The 12,034-nt window shown below is 51.7% G+C and overlaps 1 protein-coding gene across 5 annotated transcripts in view; it reads left to right on the top strand.

The window, feature by feature from the left end:
• The window catches only part of FRMD4A (FERM domain containing 4A), a 386,480-nt gene that overhangs the window by 336,944 nt on the left and 37,502 nt on the right, over window positions 1-12,034 (top strand). For all 5 annotated transcript variants that reach the window (XM_087764139.1, XM_087764138.1, XM_009467272.2 and 2 more), the window contains one exon: window positions 8,136-8,212. In XM_087764139.1, the coding sequence (XP_087620265.1) occupies window positions 8,136-8,212 (77 nt within the window). The remainder of the gene's footprint in view (window positions 1-8,135; window positions 8,213-12,034) is intronic.

Genomic DNA, 12,034 nt, shown 5'->3' with positions numbered 1-12,034 from the left:
AGCAATTTCTTAAAATCATAGAATAGTCATGCTCAGTTTCCATTATCTAGGTAAATAAGTAGCTTGATCAACTATAATGCTTGTAAACACTAATACATAGTCTAAGGCACTGCTGTTTTATAAAGAAACCAGCACTATTTTGGTGGTTTAGTGTACGTGTACTGTGGTGATACCACCAGGCATGCAGTCCCCAGGGTTTTCTGTAAGAATTTACATTCACAAAGGCTACAGCATGACATCCCATCCCTTGATCCAGCCAAGTCAAGCCCATGGCTACCATTAAATACAGGAGTAGTCCCATCAAAGTAAAACTCCCTTGCTCTAAGTGCTTTGTCGTATTCAGGTCTTAAAGGGTAATTCTCTATAAAAGCAGCAGCCAAGTCTTAAATGATTCTGCAGTGCACAGCAGGAACTTCAACAAGAGGCAAAGACAAATCACTCCGACAGCACAAAGTGAAACAAATTGGACCTCAGCACCCTGGAGTTAGGGTGGAGATCTGGAGCGAGACTGAAACCTCCTCGAGCACTTGTGCTTGGCTCTGAAGTGGTAGCAGGCTCCCCGCATTCTCCACCCTTCTCAAACGCTGTCTCTTAGCTCACCAGGACTCACTACTCCAAAGGTCTGGGCATTTTTATCCCCAGATGAAACCAGGCAGGGCCCAGTTCTTCAGTGGCTATGCATATGAGGCATCTTTAAGTCAGCGGCCTCGGCAGGAGGCTCGCAAGGTCAGGCACTGCAGCCCATTACTGCGTACACGAGATTGCTGCCGCTGTGGCACCCCATGTGCAGACACCCTGCATCACAGGAGTATTTTTAGTCACGCAACCTAATATGTATGTGCATCGTCATAGCAGTGTGGGATGGGGATGGCGGTTGCTGTATTTTGGTTGTAGATGTATAGATGTACTGTAGACATGCCACTAGAGAAGACAAAAGGATCCGTAGGAAAGAGAGTAGCAGGAATGGTTTGTGGGCGGCATAAATCATTCTAGGGTGCCACAGCTGATTCATAGGCTATAGGCTGGGCATCCTTTACCTAATACATAGTATATTACGTCAGAAAGGAGAGCTCTTTAATGCAGGAAGATCTAGTCACTTTGATTTGCCCGCAGAGGATAAGAGGGAGAAAATTAACTTGCAAGAATCAGGAAAAAAAAGTTCTTTGTAGATGTATTGATTTAGAGACACCCAGCATGGTGACAGCAATGCAATATCTAGCAGCATCTAACAGATATATATGTGCAGCGAAGGTGGACCTGGTTGTATATAAAGTCAAAGTCTGATCTCCCAGTCTGTATACAGTTATAGACACAAATATCAAGTTGCATTATGTAGACAAATAATGCTTTGTCCAAATAGTGGCTCTTCCCTTTGTGATCTGATGCTTTGCTGTCTCTCTGAGCCACTTTTTGAAATTTAATAGGGAATTGTCTCTCTGCAATGGAAATGAATGCAGAGTGATTATATAGATCTAGATGCAATTTCTGTTTGGTCAAGCCAGAAATGTTTGTTGGGGTGGTGTGGTCCCATGAGAAGAGCACACAGCAAAAAGGATCTCAAATTGGACCAGAAATTGTTTGTCTGTTTGGCAAAAAAAGAGTCCTGAAGCCTGAGGGGAAGCAGTAATTAGATAGTGAGCTGGGATTGCTGACAGACCACTGAAAGTCTCGCTTAGCCAAGCCACTCTCTCATTCCATGGGGGAAGGGAGGACAGCAAGCCTCTGGGAAGATCATTGCTGGGGTTGTTTCCCACATCAAATCACACAGGAAACCTTTTATTTTTTTGTTTTGGGAAGTGAAAGAAAAAAAAAATACCCCAAACTAATAGAAATACAGGAATGAATGGAAGTGTGGCAGGATGGAAGGCTAAGTTGTACTGCAGCAGCATCCCCATCTCATGACCTGGGGGCACCCTCAGCAATGGGTCACACTAATTCACAGGTGACAGCCCACGGAAATCTCTTGGTAAATCTGCCCCTGAAACAGGACTCCATTTGTTTGAGCTGAGATGGTGCTGTTCTGCCTGGACCAGATCCTTCCTCATTCACTCTAACTAGTTTGACAGAGGTATGATGGATGGGCGCAGGGTTGGCTTGAGGCAGAACACAAATCCATGCCCGGAAACCATGGCCCCACTGAAATCACTGGGACAAAACTGCCATTGACTTCACTGGAGCTGTGATTTTCATAGAGTTTAAGGCCAAAAAGGGACCGCTCATAACCTCCACCCTGACCTCCTGCATAACTCAGCCCCTAGAATTTTGCTTGCTGGTTTGTTCAGTGGAGGGAATTACATTTCCAAGGAGGAATTTTTTTGTTATGTTTGTTTTGTCTTCAAACTGCAGAACAAAAGACTTGGGAGTTTGTAGCTGCACTCATGCAATCTGTGTGAAAATACTGTCCTTGTTTAGTTCCATTGTTTAGTACCAGTTTTCGTATTGGGACGTCATCCAGGGTTGGCTCTTGCCCATAGCGTAGGCGAGGGAAGGGGTTGCATTTGGGCTGTTAGAAATGTGCCACGTTATTTCCCTGCCTTTCCTAGAAGCCTTTCAGAGCATCCAGTCTGGGTGGTAGTGCGTGCACTTGGAGGGATGATTGTTCCTTCTGCATAGTATGATTTAACAAGGCATTAATCATCTGAGATGCTGCAAGTCTTGAAGGACTGGGAGACGCCATATAGGTCAGTAAGTCCAACAGCAATTACAGTTGGTCATTTACAATCTTACAATCTTACAATCAAAGAAAAATATAGGTCAAAAGGGCCTCTGGAGGTCTCTAGCCCAACCTCCTGCTCAAAGTCAGGCCAACTTCAGAGTTCGATCAGGTTACTCACAGCCCTGGTGTTTGACCACCTTCACTGATTGTTTTGGGTTTGTTTGGGTTTTTTTCATATATATCTCATCAGAATTTCACTTGCTGCAATCCTGCAACCTGTGTCCATTGCCTCTTATACTTTCACTGGGCACCTCTGAGAAAAGTCTGTCTCCACCTCCTTTGTAAATCCCCTTTAGGTCACCGAAGAGAGCAGACAAACAGCAGGTATATCCTCTGTAGGCTTCTGCAAACGGTTGGATTCTCAACAGCCACCGAGCGTGATACCTGAGACCCCGAGAGCATATTTATCACTGAGTAACCACATTCTGCCTGTGCCCCACCTCAGGTGCTTCAGAGGAAGACATACACGCAGAGAAGGGAAAGAAAAAAAGGCACCAAATACCTGGGCCTTTCCATCTGGTTCTTAATAGACCCAATGCAAAACGGTTCACGCTGTGTCCCCACAGGGTCGTCCAGCCACAGTGCCCAGATCAGTGCCAAGTCCAGCTCTTCTGGGCACAGCAGGCAGAAGACAGTATTAGGGACCCAGCACCCCAACCCCAGGACAGAAAAGCCTGAGAATTATTCCAGAAGGTACTATTTGGGCATGTTTCTCTAGGTACCATAATCCAGAGAGCCCTGTGCACCAACCACCAGTGCTGCCCTTCAGCAACCCTCTCTGTCCAGTCCCTGAGCTGCAGGGCAACAGAGGAGCCAGCAACAGCCTCATTACTGCCAGAGGTTCCCAAATGTATGGCACGGTCCCTCCACTGGATACTCAGGCAAGGCTTCCTGAGCACAAAGGGACAGAGCACGGCTCAGTGCCTAGCACAGATTAACTCAGCTCCCCGCACCTCAGCAAAGTCCAGGTCACCCAGGACATGAGCGACCAAGCCAGAAATGCTCCCCTATGTTTCGTTCACAAAACACCTTCCCTCCCTTATCAGGAACCTCTGGTATTTTTCAAATGCTCTCACACTCACCCTACCTCCTGCTGCGTGCAAACTCCACGGCACTGGCCCCACGGTCAATAAAAATGGTAAAAACCTTCTTCAGACTTGCATGGCTGAAACGGATGCGGATCCCTGGGCCTCCTCTCCTCCAGGCTCAGCTTAATTAGGGAGCAGTCAGCAAACCACAAGTGTGCTCACAAAAGAAGCCTGCGTCTGAAGGGCTTTGACTGCAGCTCTTTGTAACTAGTCACAAACATCTGGTGCCTGGCAAGCTTGCCTGCTTCTTGGAAGGGGTTTCCAATGAGAAAATTCCTGTAGCTCGCACCTGAATTCTCCGCAGCGCTCTGTGCAGCACTCGGATCTCTCCCCTGGCTCCTCTTCTAAGCTGCCAGCTTTGCAGAAAAGCCATTTCTGGCACTGGCTTCCCCACCATACCCTCCCCACCCACCCCAACGCATCTGAAGCAGTACACATGGTCCAACAGGGAACAATTATTCCCTTGAATGTTTACGGGTTGATAAGCAGTTTTGCAAATTCAAGTGATAGTATCGGTTCCAGTTTTATCGGCACGATGAAACAGAGCCCACGGTGGGGATGGTCCCCCCAGAGGAGAAGGGAATAAGGGTAATTCTTTTCTCCTCTTTTAGTAGCCCCTTTCCCTTTCACGCGCACGTGTGAGTGTGCAGCTGTGCTCAAAATCCAATCTCAGGGAGACTTCCTTCAGTATCTATTGAAGATTAAATGATCTCATGTGCAGCCTGTAATGATGGCCACTACCAAAAATTGTTCCCATCTGAAAGCTGCCCAGTGCTGCATGATCCAAAATGGGCTGCTGACCTCAGAAGAGATCCCAGCGGGCAAACCACCACATCACAGAAACTCAGCCCAGCGCAAGCACCACTAATTGTCCCCTTGTCTGCGGGCTCCGAGTGAAGGCAGCTACTAAAGGGCAGGGGAGCTGTGCTCTCAGCTTGTGTTACCAAGTGACTTTCTCCTAAGCCTGATTTCCAGCGTGTTTGGGGAGATGCTGTCCCAGTCCTGCTGTGAGGCACCTTTTGCCTGGCAAAAGTCACTACGCCCCTAATACAACTCCAGTAAAGCCAATCCGAATTGTCCCACCCACAAGGGCAGGCGTTGGATTCGGCCCTGCAAATCAACCAAAGACAAATAACCCAACCAAATAAGCCAAATAACCCAAAATCAGACCCGGACTTGGTGTAGGAAGAGGCAAACCTGCCATGAACATGGATGCTTTGACTCAAGCTAGCCCCCGAACCAGCACGCATCTGTTGCCGCTGCATTTCCGCAAGACTCCGTTGAAATTACAACCAGCTCCCTGCTGTGGCTCGTATTCCCCAGCGCAGGTTGCAAGCACCAGCGTGGTAAAAGGATCTTGATGGGTAAAAATTATGCTTCCATTTAAGAAGACCCACTAATGGCACCTTGTGCATCTGTCACTGAATTAACAACATCAATCTGAAACCGTACGTAAGCTGGACAACTGGTGAAGGGAACAGCTTGCTTGCATTAGGAGGTCTGGCTGAAGGGAGACCTTAGGCTTTGTTTCTCCTGAGGGGTTGTGATCTGCTAACGCGAAAGCAGATACTTTCTTGTGGGTATTCACATTTTTGCAGATGGGATTCCTTATGTATAGGAAGGGCGAGACCTCTCAGATCAATGTGGGCGAAAGGAGCGGGAGGCTGCAGAGGAATATTTGGGGAGCAAAGGGAGTGCAATTACAGCAGCGGTAAAATGCACGTGCACGTTCTGGAGAGCAGGGCTATGGAAAAAAGACACAAACTGAGGTTGTGGGGTCACTTTCACCCCCTCCCTCCCAAAAGTCTGGATTTGCCTCCTTCCACACCCTGCCAAGAAAAACAAAGAAACTAAATATAAAAATGCAGCAATCTGGAGAGCCGCTCCGGTGCCCAAAGCGTAGGTGTCTAACGCCACTGTAGGCACTGCTGGGGATCCAAGCCATCTGCGTGGCGCTGGCAGGCAGAGCACCTGCCCTAGGGCAGGCTCCCTCCCTCCGGGGGCCGGGCAGGGTACCCTGGGGCATGGAAAATGGCACTCGACGCCTACCTTCAGGCGTCTGAACAGCTCCCCCAGAGCCCTGTGTGTTTGGACAGTTGGAGTTAATCATCGAAGGGAAACGGAGCTGCAGTTAACGCACTGAGCACTGTAAGGTTTGGTAGCGGAGAGGATAAAATAGGAAAGGGTTGGAGCACAGGGGACGGTCCGGCAGAGTCCGAGGGAGGAGGATGGGGAGGAGAGCGGCTGCCAACAGCTCGGAAAAGGGTTTCAAAATCCTTCTGCGCCACGCCAAAGCTTAGTCATAAATGACAACAGGTGACCTGGGGACACAGGGATGTTTTCTGAAGGGTGTGATCTGCCGGTTTTTTAGACTCTTATGTGTTCCGCCTGTCTGAGCGCCTCCCAAACACATCCCCTGCACGGCCGCGTTATCCTCCCTGCCTTGCGGACGGGCAGCTGGAAGCACGGAGGGACGTTTTCGGCAGCCCACACAGCAGTCTCAGGCTTGACCCCGGTTGTTGTCAGTGGGAGTTTAGGCCCCAGACTTCCTTTTCGTGCCTTTGAAGCTCGGCTAGAGCTCGCTGGGGGCTTGCAGGGGAGGCAGACTTCACGTTCAGACCTCGGCTCCGGGTTTAACCCTTTCACCCCACGTCTGTCCTCCCTCGGTGGGTAAAAGAGAGGGTATTTCTGCGCTCTGTTTGGTGACTACAACTTTCATGCACCAGTTAATTTTTCCAATGGAGGAATTAAATAATCCTCTAAGGGCAGTGTAACCCAGCCCTTCAAGCTTCCCATCCCTCCTGGCCCCCTTCCTCCCCTACTCTCCTGCGAAGCGGACGGCCCCAGAGTACGGGGCAGCTCAGTGCCCTCCTTACCCCACTCTGCCTTCCAAACACCCCCTTACAGAAAGATAAAAAGAAAAGAAAAAAAAAATCCACAAGTCCCAGTTGGAAACTTTTACAAACACAAATGTTTTCAGTTTTGCTGTCCCTGAAGTGAGGAGCAAATGTTTGGGTCCTCACTGTGGCTTGTTTTATTTGCTAGATTTCACCTCCACCAGCAGCTTAATCAGTGCAAATCAAATTACGCCTCCTGTTTCCTTATCTCCAGAGCGCTGACACGGGCAAGCGGCTTATCTCGGTGTGGCAGGAGCCAGCGCCTTCCTTGGGGGTAGGACAGGAACTCCACCGAAGCTGCTTGTAGTGGGAGAGGGAGCATAAATCAGGGAAAGCTCTGCTCCCCAGCAGCGAGGTTACTTGCTAGGGGCAGCGTGGGGAAGCCGAAGTGCGAGATGCCCAGGGGGTGGATTAGCAGCCTGGAAGCCAGGGTTTGGATTTTGGCTTACTCATCTGTAAAGAGGAGGCGGTGGCGGACCCGGCGGTGGCGGTGACGATGCGGTGGTTTGCAGAGCTGACACGGTGTGTTGCAGTCACCGCGTCCTTCGTGCTGCTTCTGCGGTCAGTCCTCCCTCCTGCCTGGGAGACACGGCTTGCTTCCAGCAGAGGTGTGGGTACAGGGACGGCGTGAGCACGTCCCGCTGCCCAGGAGCATGGGCTCAGGGGCGAGGGCACGCGGCCAGCACCCCGGAGACCTGCATTTTACTCCTGTGACTGCTTCATGCCTCAGTTTCCCCCCTCGGTGACACTGCTGGCTTTCTTTGCGTGCTGCTTTGAGATGCCCCAGCGGGGCAGCCTGTAAAATGGAGGCAGCAATAAGACTTGCTTATTGCTGCGTTTCGCACCGCCGGCAGCACGCTGGAGCCCTGGGCATCACCAACACCTGGGACAGATAAACTGACTCCGCTCGCCTGATGCTGATGCGAGTTTTGCACTGATTGCGGGGGTAAAAGCAGCGCTGGGTACCGCAGCTCAGCGGAGCGGTGCCAGTCGCCTCCGCGGGGGTCTCACCGACCCAGCCAGGCCACTTGGCCCCGCCGAGGTCCGCGCCGCACGCCTTGCCCGAGGGCCAGGCTGCTGTGCCCGGGGCCAGCCCTCGAAGGACAAAGTAGCCCAGTCCCGGTTTTTAAACCGTATTTCGCCCTGCAAAGTGAAACCGGCCGCCTTCCCCGCCTCCCCCGGCACCCAGCCCGCCGCAGGCAGCGGGGGCCGGGCGGGAGGGCACCGCCCGCCCCCGGCGCTGCCCCCAGGCTCCGGGGCGGGGGGCGCGGGCGGGACGCGGGGCCGAGCCCAGCCGGGGCGGAGCGGAGCGGAGCGGAGCGGGGCAGCCCCGCCGCAGCGCCGGGAGGAAGCGGCGCGGCGGGCAGGGCTGGGCTGGGCTGGGCTGGGCGAGGGTTCGCTCCGAGGCGCCTCACCCCCTTCTTCTCCCCGCAGATCTTCCAATGGAGGCAGCTGGAGAACCTCTATTTCCGCGAGAAGAAGTTCTCGGTGGAGGTGCACGACCCGCGCAGGTGAGAGCCGAGCCGAGCCGAGCCGGGCTTTGCAGCGCCCAGCCGGGCTTTGCAGCGCCGAGCCGGGCTTTGCAGCGCCCAGCCGGGTGGTGGCGAGCCGCGCTGCCCCCGCCGCTGTGCGGGGCTTGCTGCGCTTGGTAGCTGGGAGGCCCGTAAGCAAGGGGCAACGGGTACCGAGCCGGCTGCTGCTTCCTTCCAGCGGGACATTTTGGGTTCGGGTGGGTGTTTTTGAGGATGTGTTTCCCCTCGGCTCCTAGCGGTATTCTTTTTTCCTTCCCTCTGTTTTGGCACCTTCTGACCCCCGGGGCTGTGCAGCTCCGGTGCCCCAGCTGCGGTGCCGGCAGCCCCCGTGCGTGGAAGGGGGGGTTGCCTCGTCCCCGGGTTGCACTTGCAGCCTGGAGATGGGCGCCAGATTTTGTACTCACATGCTTCCTTGTAAATAAATATTCAGTAGTGCAACTGAAAGGAATGGCACGGTACCAGAGGTTTACCGGCACTCTGGATGAAAGCCCATCAGTCTTTTTGGCACAAGAGTCTTTTTTCCTTACTTGGGAGACTTAATGTGGGACAGAGTGAGTTCAAGGGCTGTGCTGCATCTAATCAGTGCATTCTGCACCCCTTGCTCATTTGCGTTAGTGGATGGTTACTGCAGACGGTGACTAGTGTGTATATTGTTCTGTAAGTTGTTCTTGCTAAAAGCGCTGTCCCGCTTGCAAAGTAAGTATGAATACGGCTGATGGAAACCAGCCCTCTTCCCAGGCTGATTTGATGTGCTGCTGGTAGTAGCGTGTTTTGCTGATTGCTCAGCTGTGATCCTGTTTCACCTGTTTCCCGTGCCTATCTGTGTACTAATATAATGTATTTTTATTAGGGGAATTTTGCATGCAGTTTCTGTGCTTATTTGCCCCGATACGAACATGGTCGCACCAATACAACGGTGCCTGTCTCCATAGGTGCATTTTGTTAAAGCAAAAACTGAGTAGAGCAGCTCGTACCATTCTGCAGCTCCAAGTCAGCAGAGCCTTGAAGCATCTGCTTAATATTAAGCATGTAAATAGTCGCGTGAAATCTAGCAGAGCAAATTCCCAAAGTTGAGAATACTCTGGGAGATCTTCCAGCAGCGGGAGCTGGGGGCGGCATACTCCTTCCCCCACCGAGCCTCCGGCAGCGGGCGAGGAGTCTGAAACGCGTGCTGCAAGCAACCAGCAGCGAGGAGCCCCTAAACGCCCGGGCTGGCCGTTTCCTGTAAGCAGCAATTGCAAGGAAAAGAAAGCAGATAGCTCTGTTAAAATCATGATGATATTTGCAACTCAATGTCACACGTGAAATGTGACCACACAGAGGAACCTCTTCTGTCTCATTTGTATTTAGATGATAGGAATTACTGACACAGAAGAGCTTCCGTTTTTTATTCCATTGCGCTGTTTTTCTGAATCAACACCAGAGGGACAAAACCCTGTCCCAGGTTGTCAGCCTGGTACTTTCCCATTACGAGGGAATTCAGTTGGTTGATTTTCATATCCAGAGAGTGCCACCGTCCAGGTCAAAATGGTACGCTGGCTGTAAAGCAGCAAGGCACGTTGCAGTGGCGTGGTGGGAACACGGCTCGGGTTGTGGTCGTCTGCCCAAGTGGGATGGACTCCTGTGAGGAGCTGTTGGTGTGCGGAGGCGGAGGAGTAGCCAACACAGTGCTCCCTCCGCATTCCTCTCCGTGTAGCCAAACCAGAGCCTGAGTCAGCGAAGCCACGCTCGCAGGAGAGCAAGCACGGCTCCGTGGTTGTGGACAGGGCTGGGCAGCACAATGTATGTTTTTAAGCCCTGCCTCTGCCTGTGGCTTCCAGTCCTGAACAAACCATTTAACCTCTCTTCATCATGGTTATTTACCCCGTAAAGGAAGGAAATTATACATTTTAGGGGGTATCAACAGAATTAATTCCATAGCACACGTGGCATGCGTGGAGGGAAATCATGGAAAAAACACCCGTGGGCCATCTCTCACAGGTCCCCAAAAGACAGCTGTGAAAAGCAAGTCCACAGTTCTGACCAGCTAAGTCTGCAGACTCCCTAACGGGGTCTGCAGTTTTGATGGGAAACATGTACAGATCCCCAAAAGAGAAAAAATTGGAAATTGCTGCTTTTAAGATGAGATGAATGGTTTGCAGAGTATGTTTCTGAGAGTTCAAAATGAGTAACTGCGTTTGAACTGAATAGGATGACACCAGAATTAAGGCTTTAGCCCATGTTTGAGTGCCTTAATGCCTTAGAGCCTTATAGGTCAATGTGCTGCAGTGCTTTTTGTCCCTTAAACCCACATAAAGCATCCAGCCTCTCCAGCCTCAACTTCAAGAGCACCAGCCAGCACAGCCTTCCTTCCCTGTCCAGGGAGACAGGGATGAGGCAGCCCAGCACCCATCCTCATCAGGACCATCAGCCACCATCCTGTTGCATCCGTGGAGAGTGTTCTCACAGGAACAGTACTCATAACGGGACAAGGTCTTCTGCTCCAGTCGCATGGAAAGGACTCAGCACAGGGCAGCACAGAAACATGAGATCCCAGTTGCCTCAGACCTTGTTTGTATTGGCCGCAGCTGTTTTCTCAGAGAAATTTCACTCCAATTTGTAGCCTCACAATTTGACTTTAACATGTTTTGCAGCACTGGAAAGGCCCTGACACAAGAGCTATCAGCCCTCTCCCAGGCTGAACCTGGCCAGCAGTTCCCATTTCGCTGCGGAGTTTTGCTTTTCTTTCATTCTTGGCTCTATAGCAACTTTCTTTGACCATGTGCCTCCCCTCCCCACGTTCACCTCCGATTTTGGACAGGCACCAGAGGAAAGGTGGCCAGTGCAGGTGCAGGAGGGGAGCCTTAGCAGGCTTGAGGACTTCCGAGTGCTGGGAAAAGAGTTGACCACCCCTTGCACTGCACAGTATAGCTCCTGGGCTGTCCTGCAGTGTCACCTACATATCTGCATCGCACAGAGTGCCTGCTGGCTGTGGACTGTGGCAGCCCCTCCGCAGCATGCCCTGCTCCCCGGGCTGTCTCTTGCACTGGCCGCTCTTCACCATCCACGTCCTTGCGTGAAAGGCTGTAACAAAAGTGTGACGTTTCTGAGCTAGCCTGTGTACCGGTGCTCGCATTCATTTCACAATCGTCCTCCACCACAAGACTCCTCTTAACAGACGGGAGAGGAGAACCTCATTGATTTGGGGCTCTCTAGATCGGTGGCTTGGTTTCCTCCAGCCAGTGCTACACCCCTGCAAGCAGGAGGGTTTCTGCAGACCAGGGCGCTGCAAGCCTGTGTGTGCCGGTGTCAGGGGCTCTGCTGGTGGGGTTAGAGTTGAGGGGTGGGGAGGAGTAATCAAGCCATTTTGTACAGCTGTGAAAGCATGAGGAAACCTAACCTGTGGTTTTTGCTAATATTTGAGGACAATTGGGAGTCCCAGAGAGGAAACATTTCGCTCTTATTTTTCCTGTTTTTATATTCACTCAGCTAATCGCTGAGTAACATTTTTCTCTCTAGGGTACTAGGCAGCCCTCTCCGAATCTCACAGCTCCCCTTTCCCATACCATATGGCAAGTCCTCCTATGTCTGTTTACAAGTGGGGAAATCAAGGTACCTGAAGGGTCTCTCCCACATTCCTTAAAGCAGCCATTGATCCTGTGGATCTTTAGTTGCCACCTGAGTCCTAATATTTGAGAGCCACCATCCAAAGCCAGAGGCAGTGGAAGGTGTGAGGACTTGGCCTTAGGTATTTCAGCATGTGATGAGACACAGAGGATTCACGCATGCTTTGGCATTAGTGACTCCCCTGGGACACGCAGC

The sequence above is a fragment of the Nipponia nippon genome, unplaced genomic scaffold (assembly GCF_047370975.1).
Source record: "Nipponia nippon isolate SJK-2023a ecotype South Korea unplaced genomic scaffold, ASM4737097v1 scaffold_3, whole genome shotgun sequence".
Taxonomy (NCBI): Eukaryota; Metazoa; Chordata; class Aves; order Pelecaniformes; family Threskiornithidae; genus Nipponia; species Nipponia nippon.
This window is presented reverse-complemented; position numbering and strand designations above follow the sequence as displayed.